The 23,912-nt window shown below is 36.3% G+C and overlaps 1 protein-coding gene across 1 annotated transcript in view; it reads left to right on the forward strand.

Annotated features, from left to right (window-relative positions):
* The window catches only part of COG5 (component of oligomeric golgi complex 5), a 194,938-nt gene that overhangs the window by 9,942 nt on the left and 161,084 nt on the right, over positions 1-23,912 (forward strand). Inside the window, exon 6 of the mRNA XM_052789451.1 lies at positions 1,850-1,970. Within this exon, the coding sequence (XP_052645411.1) occupies positions 1,850-1,970 (121 nt within the window). The remainder of the gene's footprint in view (positions 1-1,849; positions 1,971-23,912) is intronic.

Here is a 23,912-nt window from a genome sequence, read left to right on the forward strand (position 1 = left end):
GGAGATAATGAGCAACAATTCAATGAAAAAGAAATAATCTTTTGGCATGTAGAGTAAAAGATGGTCAGAAGATAACTGAAGTTGAATTTCTAGGGAAAAATATTAGCCAGAGGCACACAATTGGATTAGAGAGTAATTAACTTTGAAAGCAAAGTAGTAATACTATGCCTCTTATTTGGTAAAGCACGGTGCACTATATAAAAAGCTATTTTTGATTCATCTTGCAGAAATTTAGTTCACAGATATGAGAGTGATATGTGGATCAAGATTTTTCTAATTAAAGAATTAATAAAAACTAATACGTTAATCTCTCAAAGTAGGATAAGCCCCACTTGGTTCTCACTAACGGTAATAGAAATCATGTGGTTAAGTTGACTTAGAATGCTTGGGAAACTTGCACTTCAGATTATGTGATACAGAGCCAAAAGCAGCGAGAGTAATTGTGCTTTTGGTGATTTGCCTCAGTGGGCCTTTTTCTAATTTTTCCGTTTTGTTCTGTCTAGGTGTTTAATAAAATTAAACTACAAATATTTGTGTTTTGATTGGTTTGTGCTGGCATAGGGGAGACTGACAAGTTGTGCAGTCCACTGAATGAAATGGTTGAAATGACTCACTTGTCTATGTTTTCGTATGTGCACTTTAACATTAGTTTTCAAGACATTAACTTGAGTCTAAAAAAGGGATTCAAAGTCTGTCAGATACTAAATATTTTTTAAAGTACTTTTAATTTAATTTTTGTATCCATAAGGTAAATACTTCAGGAGGCTTTGCCTTCAGTACCAGGGCAAATACCTCAGAACAACTATGTCTTACTCATTCTAAATTTCTCATTTACCTCGCTTGTTAATCTGATTGCAGATGTTGGACTGTACCTATGACTGTACAAAAATCTACATACTTTTTTACCTTCTCCTGAGTTACATTTCTGAATTCTGGTTTAGATGTTACCCACTCCAGAATGTTGCTGCTCCCGTAGCGTGTACCTGCTAGCCCCACTGACCCAATCCAGCCCTAGAGGAACTCTACACTTGATATAACTCTTACTGTTTCTCTGTCTCTATTATTTACTGTGTAGAAGGAGAAAACCTGTTTCAAGATTTTAGTTGAGTGAAAAATTATGAAACTATTATGTTTGATTCAGATGTCAGCAAGGCCTTTTTTTCTAAATTGGTGCTAACAAAAACATACACAAATATGTTTCCTGAAAATTTACATATGCATCCATCTTCTTAATTTTTAGCCAAGAATGCCATGTGTTTTAATAGACCTATGCAAGAATGTGAACTAACACTTGGCTGAATGAAGGTGACTGGCCTTATGAAAGTTTTGCTGAAAATGAGTTGTTACATATATTCCCACCATAAGAGTCAATATCTGTAATAACAATATAGCCTTTAAGTTCTATTGTCCTCTGACTTAACTACTGCCATTTTGCTAATTTTGGATCAATATTTGATTGGCAAGGCCAACTTCTTAATTTTACTAAAGCTTACAGAGGGGAGGAATATTGAGGAGAGATGCACAATGTAAAATAAAGCTCACTTCTAGTTAGAAATAGAACATGTCTCTGTCGTAGGGTTCTGAGTTTGTTTTTTTTTTTTTACTAGTAACAACAGCATAATCTCAGCAGCCCTGTGAATGTAATTACCAGCTTTAGAAAGTATTGGTCTATATTGCATAAAATCATGTTAAAAAATCCTGAAGAAAGGGGTTTCAGTGTTGTAAAGCTCCGTGTTTTTATTCACATTCATATTTCCTTTTTTGGTTAAAATATTTCCATATTTGAGGCCTAGTATTATGTGATCGTAATGTACTGATAATATCCCCTAACGCTACAATTTCTCTGCAGGCTGCCTGTGACTTGCTGCGGAGGATAATACGCATCTTGTATCTCAGTAAGAGACTTCAAGGACAACTGCAAGGAGGAAGCAGAGAGATAACAAAAGCTGCCCAGAGTCTCAATGAACTTGGTGAGTCCTTCTTAGTTACTTTTAGAGGCATTTTTAGCTTGTACTCGTATGACTCACACTAGTGTTAGACTTAAAAAACAAAGAACCCCCGAAAACTTTTTACTATGGTTCTTGCTGTCTACTTCCTGATTTGAATTGAGAAATGGTATTGACAGAACTCATTAGTACTTCCCATTTTTTCATATGACTTCTCTAGATGAAGGTATTTAATAATATGAAAATTCTATGATAATAGCTTGTGTCCTTTTGGGCAACAATTTTTTTGTGAATCAATTAATTTCTTATTGTTTTGTGTTTGTATAAAATGCCTTCAGAGGCAGCAGATATATGTTTAGCTTTTGGAAGATGTTGCACTACAATAAGGCATAGTTTGAATTACAGCTTACGTCCTAAAATAAAATTACTGGCCCTGTGACCTTTGTGAAAGCCATATGTGATGTGATATACAGATACCTAACCTAATTCAGGTACTGGAAGCATTCTGCTGCAGTAGCGATTAATTTACCCTGTATTTTACTGGCTTCTAGGAAGAATGATGAAGTAGTTCTCACGAAGCTCATGTTACATTGCTGGATTGTTTTCTATACTTGAGCTAGCTTGGGTACTTCCACACTGTGCTGCAGGATGCAGTGAGAAGCATCCCATTAGTCTTGGAGATCAGTTGTTGCTGTTGTATATGGTATCTTGCCAGCTGTTTTTCCTTTGATTTAATGGTATTCAAATTTCATCTTCCAAAAATAGGCTGTGAGAGGGCTGAACTATAAAATGTTCAGAATCATCCTGAGGTTTATTGTGCATATTTGTCACTACTGCTCTTTTTATACTGTGTAATCAAAAAATTATTAGACAATGACTTAGTCTTATAATTAGTAGATGCTGTGTTGCAAATGGAAAGTTTATATATTTGTTTATTTTATATTTTATTTTATAATAGTATTAATAATATAGTATTAATATAATAGCATTATTTAGTTTGACTGAAGCACTTAAGCATCAACTGTAGCATTCTAAGATAGAGTATTTTTTCTAATTTTCTATTTTTTCTGATTTTTTATTTCCGTTTTGGTCTCCCTTCACATCTTCAGGATATAGAAACTAATACGGTCTTTTAACTACCCGAATTACAAGTCTTGTGGGATTAATCTGAATGCTAGATCCTGTTAAAATAATTAGTACAATTTAATGGTAAAATCTGAGATGTTTATCTTGTGTAGTTCTTAGGATTTCTTTCCTTTAAAGAAAATGCCTTTTATTACTCTCCTTCCTCTCTTTTTTTTTTTTTTTTTCTTTCAACATTTAAAAAAAGAGCTTGCACTTTCTTGTGTTAAAGTGTGACAGTCTTTTGAGTTTCTTGTTTTCAAATACTTGGTCTTTTTCTGAAGCTTAGAAAAGTCTGAGTAATTATTCTTGTTAATGATCAAGGGAAACGTGTCCCCTTAGGAAGCCCTTGTGAGTTTCATCCTTCAGTCCATAGGGGGCGAACCAAGGCTTGTGGCCCTTAATTAATCCTTGGGAGCCAAGGCTTGTGGTCCTTAATTAATCCTTAATTCTGGATGGTTTAGGACCAGGTAAAATCCCTTGTCTGCTGTCGTTTCTCTCTCCCTCTCTTTTCCTGGTATCTCTTCCTTTCTTCTGTCTTACCTCTCCATCTCCCCCCCCGCCCCATCTTTGGCTATCTTCTCTCTGTTATCCTCTGCCGCCCACCTTGGCTGGTCCGAATTCTTACTGCCTCCCAGCTGGCCATGCTGCCCAGCACCTGAGTGGATGGGAACGCCCCAGGAGGAGTGGCTGGTGTGGTGGACTGGAGGTGTCTGTCCTGCACGGCAAGCTGGTGGCTTACTGGGTATAGGGTAGCTCTGTTCAGAGGGGAGGAGAGTGTGCGGTGGCTGGAGTCAAGACAGTTCGGAGTACCTCGGTGGGAAGGTGGTGTGTTGCTGGGAGGCCGGATTTTGGGGTATGGCTGGGGAAGCACTGTGCTGTGCTTTGGGCCTTGGAAAGTGTTGGGATGTGTGGGAGATCTGTAGGGGGGGTGGTGGTGGTGTGGGGCAGGAGAGCAGTAAAGCCGTCGCGACTTGCAGTGAGGTTGTGGAAAAGCTGTGCTTCAGAAAGATGGGAAATGTGTAGTGCTCTGTGGCATTGGGAGGATGGGAAGCAGGGGGAACAGACACTGGGCACTGGTTATTTGATGGTGAGATGCAAAAGCTTTGGGAGGACTTGGGAAGCACTACAACATCTGATGGTAGTAAATAGGTGGTAGACATTAGTGGTGTGAAAGCCTGGTGTTGGATAGGGAGCTCTGTGTCGTAGAGGCTTGCTTTTGAATTGGGGATCGTGGCCAAGATTAATATTAATTTGTGTTTTTAGCTAGGTATTTCTGAATATCCCTTTCGGCTCTCATTCATGGAAATAGTCTTCCCATTGTTTGTTACCTTTCTGTTGTACATGTGGTGCAATATAATTTCTGCTTTTTTGAAATCAGCAGCACTGTGATATTAATGTGAAAGCTTTGTACTTTCTATGTTATAATATACCTTTTATTGCTTATAGGTTATTCTGGGTAGAATCTTGGGATAACTGGCCATTTATTTTTATGTACTGTTATACTCTGTGTGTATGTTTGGGGGACACAAACATGTGTGCCCGTTTAGATATATGTATTCAACATATATTTCCTCAGCAAATCTATGTTAGTTTACTTATAGCTTTTACTTAGTTGTGTCTTGAAGTTTATTTTGCAGTGATGGGAAAAGATATGATAAAAATATAAAATCTTGGAATTAGATAGAAATATGGGTCCATCAGAGGAACTACAAGAAACAGTAGCTTTTACTGAGAAGGGTTTTTTTTTTATTGGACACTTTGTTAAGTTGCTAGTAGTCTGCAGAACTCCAGCTTCAATGGATGATGTTAGGAACTTTGAGAGCATTTGGTAATATTTTCACTGAGATCTCTGCTTAAAGCTAAAGTAGATCTAAAATTCCTCTGTGTTGGGCTTCCACATTCTTAGAAATTAACTTCCCACTTTGGCACAGTAAGAAGAAAAACTTAATTCCCTATGTAATTTTTAGAGATTAAATGTGGTGGTGGTGGGGGGTGTGTGTGTGTGTAAAACCCCAAACATTCTACTGTAGTTCCTCTGCCTCCCAACACATGCCTTTGGGTTCTCTAGCAAAGTAGAAACAGAGCTGTGATAGTCCATTGAATAAGCTATTAGCTGCTTCTCTACTGATGATTCTTCATGTTATACAATCCAATTCAGCGTATGGATAGGTAAAGCAGGTGGCATATTCAGATATCACACAGCACCTAGTGCAGTGAATTACTGGCCCTGACTATGCTTCTTGGTGATATTTTAATACAAGTATTTTATAAAGTGAAAAAGAAACATTCCTAAGCAAGTTTAAACAATAGAATGTGACAGGAGAATGGTACACTATGTACAGTTCCCTTTCACAGAAGAAATTCTGCAGGTATTAAAAAATCTGCTGTCTTCTATGTGGGTATGTAGAAATTACTGTCTGTAACAGTGGCCAGTAACTGATCAGATGAAGATGAAAAAATTCTTAGTTGTGCAGCGAATGGCAAGCTTGACTGTGGGCAGGTTGTTAATTCCATCTGTCAGTTACAGAGCTAGCTCTGGACAACAAAGGATTTATATCTTTTGCTTGTTAAATACTTAACTGATGTCATCATTATTCATATAAATGCCTAGACTTCTTTTAATTATAAAAAACTCCTAGTCTTTCTATATGGTTGTATTATAATTTATTTCACAGCAAGTGAATTTATTTGCTTGAATGACCTTGTGAGCATATAATACTTGTAGGCAGGCTCTCGCAGCAGCCATAATTTTGCTCTTTTGTAAACTCGGAGTTAGTCTGTGACTAAGCTGTGCAGCCATAAAATGAAGGGGAATGGGTCTATTGAAATACGGTTTTGGGTGTCTTCAATATAGAAATTGCTCCAGGACAATACTGCCTTCCGTGTAACTTATGAGAAGAGAGAATGGGGAAAGATAGGACTATGACCTTAGTTTAAAGCTAACTAATTCCAGAGAAAAAGAAAAATATTCTCATTTATGGAATTCTAGCTAAAATGGAGAAAACTCTACATATGTATTGTGTTCTTGTTGTGGTTTAACCCCAGCCAGCAACTAAGCACCACCCAGCTGCTCACTCACTTCCCCCTGTGGTGGGATGGGGGAGAGAATCAGAAGGGTAAAAGTAAGAAAACTTGTGGGTTGAGATAAAGACAGTTTAATAGGTAAAGCAAAAGCCGTGCACGCAAGCAAAGCAAAACAAGGAATTCATTCACCACTTCCCCATGGGCAGGCAGGTGTTCAGCCATCTCCAGGAAAGCAGGGCTCCATCACACTAAGTAACAGTGACTTGGGAAGACAAACGCCATCACTCCATGCATCCCCCCTTCTCCTTCTTCCCCCAGCTTTATATGCTAAGCACGACATCCTATGGTCTGGAATGTCCCTTAGGTCCATTGGGGTAAGCTGTCCTGGCTGTGTCCCCTCCCAGCTCCTTGTGCCCCCCCCAGCCTCTTCGCTGGTGGGGTGAGGTGAGGAGCAGGAAAGCCCTTGGCTCTGGGTAAGCAGGGCTCAGCAGTAACGAAAACATCCCTGTGTTATCAACGCTGTTCCCAGCACAAATCCAAAACATATCCCCATGCTAGCTACTGTGAAGAAAATTAACTCCATCCCAGCCAAAACCAGCACAGTTCTTTATAAAGAGGGAGCAAAGCTTACATGTGAGTTATTTGGGCTTAACATAATAGAAGACTTAAGGGAAATTAAAAGAAATAAAGCTCAATTTTGATTATACTTGTAAAGAAGTGTAGCTTGGATGGAGAAAACTGAAATTAGGATATGCATGATACTGGGTGAACTATAATTTGAAAGAAGTTATTGGCTATGCCTGGAAGGCCTCTTTGTAGCTGGCATAATGTAGGTGGTGGTAGCCCTGTCTTCTAAAGTGCACTGCAGAACTAGTGACATCTGCACAAAGTGACAGTGATCATGGGCCTGAAAAATTCTCTTGTGGAGGCTAGAAAAAAAATCGGATTTAGCACCTTTCTAGGGTAAACAAGATGGGTCATGAGTGTGTTCCCTTGCGTATAAATATTTATAAATACAAATATAAACAATATCTATATTCATCCTAATGTATCTCAACTGCTTTTCAGAGTAACTTGGTGTTCTTAGTGGTTTTCTTTGAGAACTCCTGAGGTGAGAGATGAGATTCCAGAAGATGGGAGACCTCGCTGTATTGAAAATAGAACTCACTGGCTCCTATTTTATTTAGACAACTCAAACTAACTTAACTTCTTAAGAAGTTCTAAGAAACTCTAGAACAAATAAACTATTTGTAGGAGTCTAGAATATAAAAATGCTATTAAATTGTAGGCCACATAGATTTATCAAGAACAAATCCTGTTTAACCAACTGTATATTCTTGGTTGGCAGCATAACAGGTCTTAGGACTTGAGAGATCAATAACTGTCTTGTAGTTTGATTTAAACGGGGCTCTTGACGCCACATCATACTGGGAGGATCAGCAATATAATCCAGATGAAAATGTTGTGCAATGAATGCAGAAGTTTTGAAAGCTGTACCCCAAAAGTCATCATCAGTTGTTCACTCTTGCCCAGCAATATGTCAAGTGGGACACATGAAATGTGTTCTGCAACTGGCTAGTGTTTTCATTAATGATTTGAGTGATGTAATATGGTATATCCTTATTAAATTTACAAGTAATAATCAAGCAGAGAAGAATGGAAGGTATGTTGGGAAACAGGATTAGAACGAGGAATATTCTTAGCAAATTGGAGATACGTCTTAGCTGAACTGATTTCTCTTTCAGACAAGTGCAAAGTCCCAGCAATAAATAGCTGTAGTTAACAGCAGGAATAGGAGAAATGACTGTATGGATAACAGTTCTGCAGAGAGGCTTGATATTTCCTCACAAATTGACTGCAAGTCAGTTCATTTGTTTTGTAGCAGCGTGACATTGTTGGCAATGAAATTTGTACTGATCTTTATAAGGAAGGGTGCTGTGTGCAAGACACTTGAAACAAATCTTTTGTTCATGCTTCAGCTGGAGTATCAAGTCCATTTTGAGGCACCTCATTCAAGGAAGATGTAGGTTAGTTGGAGAAAGTCCTAAGTACAGCAGTAATGATGGCTGAAGGTCTTAAGGATGGGCAGTGAGCAGAGGAACTGAAAGTGTGTGGTGCTCTGGTTTGGAAAAGAGGGGTCTGAGAGGCACAGTAATGTTCTTCAGATAAATAAAAGTTTCTCAAATGGGAAGGGAGTAAATGGCTCTCTATATCCACTGTGATTGAAACAGTAAGTAAAGGGCCTGAAATGAGGCAAAGCAAATTTTTATCTAAAATGTTAGGAAAGGTTTCTGCCACTAATGGTAGTTTCAGAGGAGCTGTGAAGTCAGTATTTGAAGCATTTTTAAAAGCAGTTTAGACAAAGCATGTACCAGGAATAGTTTAGATGCAGGTGGTTTTGCCTTCAAACAGGTGGACTGAATAAGCCGACCTGCTACCAGTCCTCTGTTTCTCTCAGAGATGCTCCCCCCCACAACTCTGTTAATAGAAAATGTATTATAGGGATGTTTTGGTTTTGGTTTTTGGTGGTGTGTGCGTTTGTTTTTGTTTTTTTTTAATTGGACTGCTTGATGTAAAATTTCCTTCCCACAAGTTGGCTTGTTGGGCACTGTGCCCAGATACCTCCTGGAATATTAGGACAGTGTGACTGGAAAATTCATGCCATCACTTTAGTTCAACCTCTTCTTATCACTCCTTCAGATGAAATAGTAGATGAATCTCCTCAAAGACCTTCAGCTCACCCCTCTGACACAATTACTTCTCTTCTGGTTGTGACTGACACTCAAGTTAACTTCACACAGTTAATCATGTTACTGGAGTGCTGCAAAAATTGACCCTCAAAAACTATTACGTATTCTCTAGGAGAATGCAGTGAGCAGGAAAAGGAAGGTGGTACTATGTGAATGTAAATGTCGTGTATCTGATTTTTTTTCCTTTGCCAGGAAAGAAGGCAAGCTATCCATTTCTCAGTGACCCAATTGTTTTTAAGAAAGATGTTAATTTACTCCTGTAAGTTTTTAATATTTGGGAACTGTGATGAATATTGGTTTGTGTTTATCAAACTACTAAGCACTACTAGTCAGTATTCAGGAAACAACAGTTGTAATTTGTTGAAAACTTAAATAACTCTTTCTAGTTACTTTCTAGTAGTAAGTGTTCATAATTGTTTGTTTTGTACGAGTTCTCATCCATATCTACTGCAGGTTCGAATTACGTGTACCTATTGTTTCCACAGTGTGCCTTATTAATTGAGTATTATAACAGTGTAAATAATCTGACTAAAACAGAGAGACTTACTCTGAAGTGGTTGTAGATTGGCTGACTGTAATATTTGTCCTTGGGGTTAAACACTGTTGTATAAAAACTATTTCATTTTAACTGCTGCAGTTTTTGAAGTAACATTAAATATGTGTTATGTATCTGTACACAAGTATTACTAAACTTGCAATGGTAAGCTGTCTGAACACCTGCCATAGAGACTATGGTAGCTGTCTTTCACTGCTGCTTTCTCCCCATATCATATTTAGCAATAAACTTTTTTTTTTTTTTTTCCGTTCTAAGCAAAAATTTAGAGTGTACAATTGCTAAGCCAGATCTTGTGTTGACTGCAATTAAAGTGAGGAAGGACTTGGTTACTGTCATCTCAGTGAGGTCTTTCACTGCTAGTACACAGAGCAGACAGATTTGTTGATATTAATATTGCTGTGCACGGTTTCTCGTAAGAATCAACACACATCAATCTGGAGGGAAAAGTTGCATTCATGGTGCTTTTGCTTAGGGATTTAGATGCACTACAATTTACTGCCTTGTGCAAGACTTAGTGTCCTCCAAAATAATGTAGCATATGTCTGTGTAGCACAATGCACTGTTCTGTAGGGCTAGGCAAACTGATTTGATTAATAGAAATTACATGGCCATGCTAGCATGATGCTTTGCCTGCAGTAATTAGTCCTGCTGAGAATGACTGAATTGTATCACTGGCTCAGAGCCATCTGCATTGTTTTTGAATGCCACTGCTTCAGGTGGTACATCTGCATCCATAGTAAGTGCAAATATCTTGCTAAAATGTGTTTCTTCTGTCCCTGGTGGTGTTACCAGTAACACTGCCAGACCTTCACTGAAATTGGGCTAAAATATACTATGCCTTTCTGTAGTTGAGTGTAATCTCCGTGTTCTTCAATTTCATGTTGTTCCCTTCAGTTGAGTTGGTTTTTTATTTTGTTTTGTATTATTTTTCCTGAGGCTCTGTTACCATAAGATGGAAGATTTTGCAAAAAGTTGTTGTGCAAAGTTTTATTTGTAGTATTCTAGGCCAAAACCCCCTCTCTGTTGGGAAGGTCAAGCAGACGTACAAATAATTTAAGAGCCTTAATATTTGTAGCTTTAAAACAGAGTCTTGAACTGCTTGGAAACGGAGAACTAATTTTTACATAAAAGCTTAATTATTCCAAAATCAGACTTAAAAAAATTTTAATAATAATGAGAAATTCTTCATGAATATGAAGCCAGTGTCACCTGTGAAATACATATAGAATACACTGTCTGAACTGCTTTTTTTCAGCATCTCTGGTAAAAACTGAAAATTATGGCCTATTGCTCTAGTTACATTGTGATTAACTGTATATGGTTAGTAGTGCATTTAATCACAAAATAATTGTATAATATATAATAAACAAACATATATATACCAGATACTATGTTTCTCATGGATAATACTGGTCGTTTTCTGACAGTCAGATATATTGCAAAATAATTATTCTTTATTTTTAATGTGATAATGTTGATAGAACCAATCAGCTTGCATTCATACCACGGAGGCAATTGAATTTGTTATTTCATACATTGATAAAGAAAAAGCATATTTGTAATGCTTCAATTTACTATGTTTAGAAAGATTCTGGTTTTATTAGTTGATCTGTCTTTTCAAGGAGAGTAATGCTATGAAAGCTATGGATGGTTAGTGCTATCAAAAAATCCTCTTGGTTACTAAGAATATCTTGTTATTTTCTTAGTATTGTTCCTGGCTTCATGTTGCCAAAGTCACTACTTGATTTATTGTAAATTAATGTAAAAGGAAGGGGTACTCAAGCTTCTGCTGAGTCATGTTATTTCATGGATTATGATGTACAACCAAATATTTTGTGTAATGAGGGTAGAAGCTAGTCCTTGTGCTCTTCTGTAGTTGCTGTACCACCCACTTATTTCTTTCTCTGTTTCAATTATGCATACAACAATCTTGTTCCAGGCCATCTTATCTTATTTTATTTTATGCTATCTTTACCTTTTATGCAGAGTTAAGGAGCTTCTGTGTATGTTAATTTATTTCTTATTGGCTTTTGAAATAAAGAAAAATCTTGATAGTATGTAACAAGTTCATTAATTTGAACTATTCACTATAAGTTAATTAATGTGCATGTAACAAAACGACTTGCAAAACTTAATACAATTTTTCATTAGTAAGAGGCTAACAGTGTAAGACCTCTTTATCCTCTTTGAGCAAGGCAGACAGAACATACAGATTTTACCATCAGATTGTGTTTTGCTGTGATTAGGACTCCTAGCCTGGAAAACTTATCTTAGACAAAGCATTTTATATAAATAGTTGGTATGTTTTGATTAATCTCTGGCATGCATTCTTTTTCTAACCATTTGCAATAGAAGACACTAAATAATTACATGCCCATGAGAGAAAAGACTAAGTTTGAATTGATACAAGAAAAAAATAGCCTGTTGGAATTTTGTTTTTCAACATAACCTTTAAATTAGTAGGGCTTGAATTTACATTTCCTCAGGTTTTTAAAAGTTTGGTTTCTGTTAATGTAGCTTCATTGTAGTTTCATTGCTGTGTCACTGTTTTCCAAAGTCATAACTATTCTGATCTTTTGAAATTTAATTTTCTTTATGCATACAGTTCTAGAAGATTAATCCAGGTATGATTGTAATGGTGGGTTTTCTTGCTATCAAGTTTCCTTTCAACGACCATAAACATGTTTCAAATTTGCCATATTGAGTGAATTATGAAACTATTTTTTCATATTGGCATTAAGCTGATTTCTGTTTTTGATGAGATTAGTCTTTTAGCTACAATTACTTGAAGAATTTGATTTTGCTGTATTATTAAGCATTTGGTAATTTTAGTCTCAAGTATATAGATCTTGTCAGAGGGCTGTACATGAGGTATTTGAAAATGGTTTTAGTACTCCACTTTCTATCTTGAGGTGTTAATCTGTTCCTGAGAGGTATGTTATTGATGTCCCATTAGCAAGGCTGTGTCAGAAGTTAATTACAGTGTGTTCAAGTTGCCTTTGCTGTAGCATGTGGAGTATTTCTAACAGCTTTTATTCTGATTCCAGGCCCATCAAGGACTATTTTCTGTCTTTTGCTCTTTCTTGCTCCCAGTTACAGATGTTCACACCTTTTGTTCCTTACATTTCTGGAAAGCTTTGCTCTTTCAACCTTCTTGTCATCAGTTACTCTGAATTGGATTGCTACTATTTCATTATTAATACCAATTATGATTATTATTGTCTTGATCTAATGCATAAAAGTTTTGATTGTAGGCCTGTATTACACTAAGCTAGGCTTCAGCAGGTACTGAGTAAAATCTGGGGCCAGACGGCTCTTGATGTATTTGCTTCTAACAGTTCAGAGGACTCCAGTAGGAAAGAAATGATAGTGGACAGGAACTAATGAAGCGGTGGGGGGATGTGGTGGACTACCAAAAAGTATTTTGTGCTGGGAGAGGAATTATTGTCAGGATAGCAGAGTAGCTGCACCAGTCATGAAGCTGATAAGTTAACATGCATGCATTTGAACTCTCTTGTGTACTGTCATGTGCATGAGGCCTGAATAGTGTTTGCCCTGGTAGCACATTCAGTTCTGTCTTTGAGATTAAGCCAGTATTTCTTATTTCTTAAAAACACTGAAACTACAGTATTTTCCGTCTGCTTTGGGGTAATGTATCAGATGGTCTGGGGCTTTGAGAGCCAGAGGATATATCTGGGGTTTGTAGTCCCACCTGGGTGAGTCTGAAACAGAGGGGCTTGGGAATTTTGAAAGAGGAAGTGTTTGGAAATGAAGAACAGAAAGAGTGATGGAAGAGGGAAGTTGTGGAGGAAGGTCTTGGTAATTACACTATCCTATCTTTTGTCATTAATGGTCTTAAATGTAAAGGCCAGGTCTCATAAGGTAGGTTTTTTCCAGTTTTTGTTTGTTTGTTTTGCAGTTAGTGAATTTAAATGTGCGACTCTAAAATCTGAAAACTATACTTACATTCTGTTTCTCTAATTAAAAAATTCCCCTTCTGCTCTCTTCTCAAAGTGTCCCTGTAGAGCAGAGGAATTATACCAAACCTGTTTCTGTTTTGCTGTTAAGGAATACTCGTTTCCCACCAGAAGGACAGCAAGGATGTTTGGACCTTGTTTTTGCTTTACCCCTTGATAATTTTAAGTGTTTGAACAATAAGTATTTTTGTGTTTGTTAGCTAGGGTGTGTCATGACAGCAGAGATAAGAAAGGATTTGGAAGAACCAGTAACATACATAGATAATCTTGTAGTTGTGAATGCTTGTGTTTACCCAAATACAGGATAAACACAACTTCAGAGGTTTTTTTTTTTTTTTTTAAGTTTTTAATTACTTTGAAACAGTTATGATTGTGTAACCAGTACAGATCTTAGGGCATCTTTGGGTTTTGAGACAAAGTATTTTGTTACTGGGTAGTCATTCTTTTTTATAGATCTACATAATTAAAAGTAGAAATGAAAGATATGGGTTTCTGTTTCTAGGTGACATACAAAATTGTCAAGACCCAAAGGTATCTGCAAGCTCTGTCTGCCTTTGAATCTAGTAATTTTTTGTGCACTGACTTTAAAAGTCTGTATTAGTTAAAAAAAAAAAATTGCGCACATCAAAGATGAGAAAGAATTGCTTTTGGCTGAGAGAGAAGGGAAGACAGACAGAGGTTAGCTGTGAATCTCTGAAAAATTATCTTTTTGCATCTTGTAAATTATCAATACATTGTAGAGAGTAAAAATAGCTGGCAAGAGTTTGAAAAGAATTTGTAGTGTCTTTTACATATTACATAAACAAAGAAAAAGGCATCTACTCACAGGTGTCTGTGTATGTTCATGAAGAGAAAGGCAAGTTGGATTACATAAAATAAGTAAACGCAGGGATATCAGCAAAGCAGAGAGATATCATCTCTAAATTGAGTGGTGGTGTATTCTCGCTGTATTTCAATAGGTATAAGTGTTTAAGTAAACAGTTAAAGCTAGGACTCAGAGTACCTATTATAAACAAACAAGTCAGTGACACTAACAACTAGCATGGAAAAATTCTGTTCTGTAGAGTTTGACACCATTTACAGCTAGAATGATGCATCTGAAAGAGCCTGGATCTAGTGATCTAGTTGTCTGTTCTGCTCTGTGTGGAGGTTCTACAAGGAAATGCAATTTTACGTTTCAGGCAGGTCTGCATATGCACTGTCTGAAGTTCTGGTAGGAATTGGCATTTATAACTTTCTCTGTTCTTCTCTTCCTTTCCTGAGCATTTACGTACTTGGAAATTCAATAGAAAGCTGCAGTCTAGTTCTCCCAGAACCAGAGTAATGATCTCTAAGGTGATCAGGCTCAGTGGTTTGAGTTCAATAGATAATCACTTCCCTGTGGAAATGTCACACATTTTTTCTAGGGGAGTTGTCTGAGGGTAGCTGGGAGAATGTGTGCTTCCTTTTGTTTATCTGTGGCCAATGGTGAAATCAGTTGTTTAGTGGTCAAAGAAATAACACTGAGAAGCAGTTCATAATGTCGATCTTTTTCTTTCTGCTGGGACGGAAGCATTTATTAGTGCATAACCCAGTGGTTGTACTGAAGAAGAACATGGTTAGTTCAGAAATAACACTTCAGTATTGTGCGTCTGAGAAAACAGCTTTTTTTTTTTTTTCTTTTTGAACAATCAGATTCAGAAATAGTCAGAGTGAGGGAGAATAGAAAAGGATGAAATGGACAGGTAACTTCTGGTCACCAAGGAAAAGAAGTGAGCAGTTGATTAGAATGCTTACTAGAAGATCAAATAATCATGGTAGCAAATCATGTCTGGAAAATTTCATTGGAGGTAACAGAATGAGAAGATAACAGTAGAAGTATCTGCAAATGCGTGTAGATCAGAGCGCCAGCTAACAAAATCCACAAGTTGTTACTTTCACAACCCACTGAATTAAACCAGAAAAGTGAAAGCATTGCTATCTAAGCATGTTTCTGAGATGTGTGGAAGAATGGTGTTGGGAGCCTAGACTATTTATCCTCTATGGCCAGTGGTAAAAAACCCACCAATTTCTAACACAGGAATCATCAACAAGGAGAAACATTATTCTGGATTCTCTTATAATGAATAAACTTACTGGATTTAAAAATCACTTGTTGCCAGAGTGGCAAGTCATGATGCATAGAGCAAACTGAGAATAAACCCAGTGTTTAATGTTCCATTTTTGAAAAGTTAATTTTTCAATGCAGAGGATCTTCTATTCAGTAGTTTGGACAAATGTATTTAGACAAACTTGAAAGTTGAAAGTTTACCGAGAAGACTATATTAGATAGTGAAATACTGGCTTTTTGGCAATCAAGAAAGAGGGTAGTCCTGGCTAAAGGCCCATTCTAATGTAGTGACAAAGCAAAGACAACCACCATAATTGGAAAACAATGTGTAAACACAACTGAATGCCTTACACATATAGATCTGATGAATTTAAAATATTGCAGAAAAATCCATGGCTGGCAGGAACCAGAAAGACACCTATCATGAAATAATCTTATTAATATACAGGTTTCCAGATTGTTCATAAAGACTTAGAATAGGAGGGTTTTTAAGTAAATGCTCTTGCTTTATTTTTGGAGGCAGGGTAATCTGTTCTTCCATAAAGTAAGGATACTGTGTAATCTAACAATAACTAAGGAGGATGTTACACAAATGTACTAACTTCCCAGAGCCATTCATTTGTAACTTCTTACTGAATGGGGAAGGGGAAAGTCCAACATGCGTTGTTCCAACATTCAGAAGGAGAAACAGGGTATTTCTGTTGAAATCAAAGTCAGTTAGACACAAAGCTGCTGTAGAAAAATAGTAGAGAAGTTTAATTCATTTGAAAGAAGAATTCAGGGCTGTAAAGCTGAATTAATGATAGTCAATTACATTTTAATGGAAAGTAAGTGTTGTCAAACAAATTTGTGTGTTTTGATTACTTAGTTGATTAAAGAAATTGTGTAGATACATTATAGATTTATTTTATGTGCATAATCTGCAATTTAGATGACTTAAATCTCCCTTAAGGTATTGTTCCCCTAAGTAAGTATTTAAATAAGCCGTCTTCTCACCTCACAGTTGCTGTACATTCTTGGTAGATACTTTTGTTACTAGTGGAGCTGGAAGAGAGGAACAGAGGTAAGTAAGGTAGTGGTAGTTTTCTATGGGTCTATACCTCAGATGAAGGCAGACTACTGGAGGAGAAGCAGCTGTGAATGGGCAGAGCACCTTGAATGTTCAACACGTACATATAACATGCTTTCTAAAAAAAAAAAAAAAGTACGATCTCTGTTTTTACAAATATGAAGATATGGTACTAAACTTCCGTAAAGCCTTGGAATTGGACTGTATCCATGCTGCGATTGCTTTACCAATGTTGTGTCTGTTCTAGCATTCATGCAGCTATGTCATGCAAATCTGTACTTCTGCAATTGGTATAGGGAATTGTACCGTACAGATAAAAACATAGTTTTGTGGATACCTGTGAATAAATGCAATTATACATGTCACAGTAGGATATTAAATGGGCTCTTTTTCTTGAAGATTAAGACTGTAGAGGTGCATTCTGGGGAGAAAATAAAGGGTCGCAGAAGAGCTCTTTGATTGGTGGAGAAAGAAATGACAAGAGCTAAGGACTGGAAAATGAGGCCTGGTAAATTCAGAAGTATAAAATAATTGAAAAATGAGATTGTGTACACAATTTTGTTGTAATTCTTCAAGTAAATACTGGTTGTTCAAATCTTAAACATAGTAACCAATTTTATTCTGTTCATTTCTAATTAAAGTGTGAGCCAGTTCACGTTAAAGAAAATCTAACCAAATAGCTATGAAAAGATGACTGAAGTGTAATCTTTGTTCAGGTCCTGGATGGGAGCCAGTATTCCTGTAACTGTCATTTCTGCCTTGCCTTAAAGATCAGTGAAGGTGTTGCTGTATGTAATACAAAGTAGTGAGTAGTGTAGAGTAAGGTTTAATTCTTGCACATGGGAGACAGCTTTAAAAATAGGCTGTTTTCGCAGGAGTAGTTTTTCCTCTTTGTCTCCCAACTCATGCATATAATTTTCAAATATTAGTTTCATCAAGAATTTTATGGACTCAGTTATGGTTTGAAAAGTAAAGTAGTCCAGTCTTTTTAATTGTTTACCATTCAGGTCCAACCTTCCATTGCTCACAGGCACCAAATCCCTCTTCAGCTGAAGAACAGCGTGGTCTCACATCTCTTTTCATGTCATTTCAAGGAAAGATGTGAAGACCCAACCTCATTAAAAGAAAGAACATCCTATTATTTTGAAAACATACTGTTCCTGTGGCAGATTGTCTACAATTCCAAAGAGATCTGCACCCCCCCAATTTTTAGCTGACCTAACTTGCAAACTAAAGATGTAGTAGAAACTTGAGATTTTTAACTGAAACAAAATTGGGGCATAACAAAGTCTCAGTGACTGAATTAAAAATTTCCCACTTTTATTCTACTTTATTTAAGCTGCTTCTTCAATCTGCACTATAAGCTGTACAACTGAGGCAAGATTTGTCAGAAGCTTCTGAATACATTAATCTTTTTAAAGATGTCTTTAACTTGTCTTCATATGCACTTTTTTGTGCTTTATCCATGTTTGATACAACTGCAGATGAGCTGTGTAGCTCCATTTTATATTTATGGGCATATAACCTTGTATGATCAAAATTATTAAACTTAAATGTTTGTTCCCATTTAAACATAGAAAACGAAGTGATTCACTCAATTTGGAAATTTCTTATGATTTGATGTTTGCTTGTAACTATTCAGAAGATGAATTTATAATTCAAGTAACACTCTTGGTTTTATTACATGCAAATATACTCCTAGAAAGTCTGTTGTATCTGAAAAAAAAATCTCTCGTGAAGTACCTTACTGACTGCAGTAGCAACAAACACGTATGCTAAATCTTCTTGTTTTAGCTATATTGTACTCCATATATGTGCAGGTGTGTGGTATTTTGGCAAAACACAAAAAATTGGTTTTCCATGAGAGTTCTTTTTGGGTTAGGTATTTAGTCTGTGGAAGCCACTGTTGTTGTTGTTGAACCACATAACTTTGTTAAAACCTTTGCTTTGCCCACAAATTCTTTTCACATCTTTTATTTTGTTCGTTTTCATTCATTGATAGGTCTCACTTGCTAGCTATTAGAGCTGTTAGCAGGAATCTTCCTCATTATTGTTAAGGTGTTTTACAACAGCAGTGCTCAGATTCACTTTTTGTTTTGTGATGATATATACATTGCAAATAGTGTTCCTTTCCCATTTTCTTTTTCCTTATGCATGTTCTCAACACACTGCTAAATGCAACCTAGTGCCCAAAGCATCACTGATATTCGTAATAATATACTAATGTGGGAAGGTGTCCTTTTTTTTTCTACTTCTCCCTTCTCTGTTTATTTGTGACAGGGGTTTATGAGAAATATCTTGAAATAAGATTTGGAAGAAAACCATGATACAGAGTAGCAATAAGTTGTCATCAGTTATTGTGCTTTCCCCCCCCATACTAATTGAGTTTAAATTGAGTTTAATTTGAAGTAAAATCTCACAACAGATTGTGAGAGATCCTAGTACTAGTTGAAAGTAAAGCTGTGCTAATATTGCTCTGTTAATAACAGTCTGACATAGCCAGAGTGACAGATTTTACAGCAATAATGTTGTTTCAGCAGTGACATTGATTTGTTTATCAGATACGGTATCAAGTTAAACTGTTGCCAAGATAGGGTAGGAAGTTGGAGATCATAGCAGGGTAACAGAAACCAAAAGTGTATTTCCAAAAACCCAGCTTGGAAAGGAAACGAGGGTGTGCTGTTTGCCAACAGCTTTGTGCCGTCAGCCTGCCCGCCTGCTTGCCTGGCTACGCAGTGTCAAGAATCAGAATGAGGATATAGAAATGCTTATATTCAAAGGATAGAATTCATTCAAACTATAAAAAATAAATTATGTTTTAATAATCTCAGGTTCCGTACGTACCACAGAACTTCCACTGTAAATCTTAAGGTTTTTTCATTTCAACTGAATTTCTTTTCATTGTGTGAGAATTTCTTTGTAAAATAGGAAAACAGCTGATAGAGAAATCTATAAAGTAAATGCACAGGAAGATACTTCTTCCATTCTGGCTCAATTTATAATAATCACTGAAGTGTAATTTTAGCAAAGAACATAAAGATGTCTAATGATATTTCTCCTTCAATTTATTACTCTACAAAAATAATTAAGTTGAGATAAAAAAGCAGTAATTGAAAACATACTGTGATAGTGAAACACACGAAGCATCAAGACAAACTGAAGTTATCTGACCAATACTGATTTGAGGTAAAATTCAATAGCATTTTTTAAAATTATCACTGGGAACAGACATCTAATAACATTTTCTTTTCAGGTCTGTTCTTGGAATGCATGTACTCTGTATGTACTTTGTACTTGGTAAAATGTGTAGTTTATCTCTAGGAAAAGAAGTGGTAGAATCATGCATGTTCTTGGTTTGTCTGTTACTCTGTGTATAATTTGTTAAATCAAAAGCCTTTTCTGGAGCTGCTGTTCCTGTCGTTCTCCCCTCTCCTCCCAGCAATTCTGGCAAAACCACTTATCACACCCGATGATTCAAAGATAAGTTCTTCTTGTATTTTTGTTTATTATAATCTAAAAAAATAAGGCTAGCATTCTTTCCATGGCAGGTGCATGTTGCCCTCCACCTTTCTGTGGTCCTGATGGCCATAGCTGCCTTACAGTGGTTCCTTCCAACTTCTGCCTTTTTCTCTTGACCTATACTCTCCACCTACTTCACATCCTTCTTCTTTAACACTCATTGGTTATGAGTCAATTTTGATTTTCCTATTAGTTATTATGTCAGGTTTTCCTTCCTCCTTTTTTCCTTCCTCCTTTTTTCCTTCCCCCCCAGCAAAACAAAGCCCAAACCCTGTGATTAATTTTGCTTCTTGAATTACACAAGTGTTCTATGAAGTAGAAAAATGAGAAGGTAATTACAGAGTCAGATTCTTCTCTCTTGTTGATGTAAGACAAATAAATTCAGTGATATTACAGCAGAATGTGTGAAGTGGGAGTGGAATTTGGCTGTTATAAAGCTGGAAGGTTTTAAGACAGAAGCTGATTGTCCTTAGCTATATGTTGGAGATACTTTGTTTGAACAATGGGGGAGGGAAGGGTAAGTTAGTGTATTCTATATTTTTTTAATACTACATTGAAACTTTGCTAAAGAATGCTGTATTCTCTCCTTTTAAAAGAGTTTAATGGCAACTAGTAACTAAAACACTTTCTTCAGAGGAAACAAACATGTCTAAAATGTTCAGCTATCAAAGAATTCTGATGACAAGCACATACACTGATGTTGAAAAAGAACTATTAAGCGCATTGCAATATGATATACGTAACAGTTAACAGAGCAGAAAAATTCTTCCTTGTGCCCAGGTAAATGATATAGCTTGTTGAATGTATTATTTCATTTAAAAAGAAGAAAAAAAAAAAGGTGGTGCGGGAAGAGAAGGCATTTAAGTGCATGCAGGTGGGGCATAGTGCCTGTCTGTCCAGTTCAAAAACACTCCCACCAAAAATGCCTCCATATAAATGTAAAGTAGATACTAATGTTGAACTCCACTTCTGGTGCATATGGATGTATAATTATTATGTACATGTGTGTATGTAACAATGAAGGAAGAGAGGTGTATTGATCTAATATGTATCTGGATGCATACATTTTTTATCTAATATATTTAGAAATCACTAAATTAATTCCTATTCCCCTGGCGCTAGTGAAGTAAACAGAACCGACCATGTAGCAGAGCCTACATTGTTGCCAACTTAAAACGAGGTATTTGTGATGTATTTACATTTCTGTTTCACTGGTTTGTGATGTGCTATTCTGTTAAGGTGTGCATCTTGAATATTCCAATAAATACTGGCACTGTACGCAGCTTTTTGTATTTTTAGTGTGGGCTAACCTCATTTTACAATGTAAAATTAAATGGAAATGCATTTGAAGTTAGAAGACAACATAGTCAGATACCAGCTAATACTTAAGAGACAGAGGACGTGTGGAAATGTGGTGGTTGCTTGTGTTTCTGAGATGTATTTGCTGGAATTAATATTTTTAGAGTCCTGTACAATTCTGCTTGCCTTAGGCTGAGTGGTGTGAAATGTAATTGAACTAATGACTCACTGTGGTGAGATCATTTTGAAGAATGTAGTGGGCTTCTGATTGAACAATACTATTGCATATATTTGCCCTTTTTTCTCCAGTGATGCTGCCTATTTTTGCATTCTGTTTTAGTCTGTCTGTCAAGCACCCACGGCACACCTTCATATCTCTCCTAAAATCCTCTTCTGTATCTGTAGGATATACAGTGTTCCTTCACTAGTTACTCTTTATTTTGTCTTGTTTGTGTTAAATCTGTCGTCGTTGTGGTACAGATCATGTATGATTCTGTTTTATAATGACTCCTGCGTGTATATAGCATTGCAGATATTCTTACGTGTATTTCTCCCTGCTCTATGCAGGATTTTCTTCTGCAGACCTCAAAGTATACTCCAACATGGTGTAAGTCCTTTTTTTTTTTTTTTCTTTATTTAATAAAGATGAAGAATAGTAAATGTAAAAATGAACTTGCTTATATTCTTAAAGGCAATCAATGACTGTGATCAACATAGCCTTTAAAACCTGACTTAATCTCTCTGACTAATTCCTAGGCTGCATTTTCTTTGTTACAAAGTACTGCTTCATTGAATCTGACTTTCTAATGAATGAGCTTTTAACACTAAACATGTAGTTCTTGAGGATTTATTTAATTTTAAAAAGTAAAGTCATGTTGTCAAGAAACGTTTCAAGTCTGAAAGCTTTTCTTAAATGCTTACTTCAGATAAAGACATGATGTAAGTTTATTCATGCGTTGTGGTCGTTATGTTTTTTTTTTTTTTAAATAAATGAATAGTATTTTTAATTGATTTAAGAATGCTTTATTGGAAGATAAGTAATCAGTGAAATCAAATTATGCCATTAACCCTAGAGATCCCACTTTTTCCTCCTTCTAGTATTCACAATACAGAGGATAGCTAGGCAGAGAAAGAAAGAAGTGTTACAAAAAAGAAAAAAATAATCACTCCTGCTTAGGTTTTCTGGGCACATTTCTTTTCAGAAGAGCTTATTCCTGAAAGAATGTTTTTGAAGTGATAAATTTGGAGCATATGGGTTTAAAAAAAAAAAAAAATCTTCTTGCATAAAAGCATTAAGTTTACTTCCCCCCCTGCAACCTCTCAAATAATATGAAGGATTTCAATTCATGTAGGAGACTAGGGATATCTTGGATGAAACCAACACTGTAAGTGGGTACAGTTGAATGCAGGTGTCATTGGGCTAGCTTTTAGAAAACAGCCAGTGAAATTATGTTTGAATATATGTTACACAGTCATTTTGGATAACGAATTATTATCAGTTAGATAATAAAACTTCTAGGTAGAATTTGGATGATTGTAAGTGGCTGGTCTTTGTGGAATATGGAGCTGTGGTATTATTTTTTTGAGTCATCTGTTCTGGTAAGCAAAGGCATGAGCCTAAGTAAACTAAGGTACGTTACAAGTACTGCTTTTTTGTTTTGTTTTGTTTTAACCACAAAAACAGTTTTGGCAATACACATATGATTAATAATTTAATGGTGTAATGGAAAATAGCTTTTTGCTCCCTTAAAACCACACTTTTTTTTTAATATGCAACTTCAGAAAAGTGCGTCAGAAATCCTCATTTTTTATGTAATACTTGAGTCAAACTAGCTCTCATATTCAAGGATATGGTCTGCTTTTTTTTTTTTAATAGAAGCTAATACTTATTAAGAATTAGCCTTTTAATTATACTGGTAGCTGGTGACACACTGAGCAGTTTATGTAACAAGACAAGTGAAATCATGCTAACTGATTTTGCAGGCTTTTGTTTTGTTTCCCCCTCCCCCCGTAACTGAGTCAATGAATGTAGCGACTGTTTTTTGAAATTAGGAATTTTTTAAGCATGGGATAGTGCAAACTACTCAACAAACTTTTGTTTGGATGAATATCTTAATTCTTGCTTACAGTGCTATGGATGATGATGACCTCTTAAGGCTTCTTGATTCTTCACTGCAGGTATAAAATGAAATAGAAAAATAGGATATAGAATGATGGTATACCATGGCCGTCCAGGAAATGCAGAAATAGGAAAGCTAGCAGTATCGGCGATTGGTTTGTGACAAAGCAGTTGCATGGCTAGAACTGAACATCATCAAAGAAGTGAAGTCAAAATAATACAAAAGTTATTGAGGACAAGAAAATTATCTTCTACTTTAGCTGTGGCACTTGACAGCCATATCCGTCTATGCAGATAGATGGTATGAATGAAAAACCTCTGTATAAAAGGTCCCCATGTCACACTAGAGGTCTAGCTAAACCCCTTCAGTGTGAAAATCTAAGCCTTTGCACAGGAATGGCTTTGTTGTTTGGTTCTCTTTTAGCATCAAGACTAATAA

The sequence above is a fragment of the Harpia harpyja genome, chromosome 6, assembly GCF_026419915.1.
Source record: "Harpia harpyja isolate bHarHar1 chromosome 6, bHarHar1 primary haplotype, whole genome shotgun sequence".
Taxonomy (NCBI): Eukaryota; Metazoa; Chordata; class Aves; order Accipitriformes; family Accipitridae; genus Harpia; species Harpia harpyja.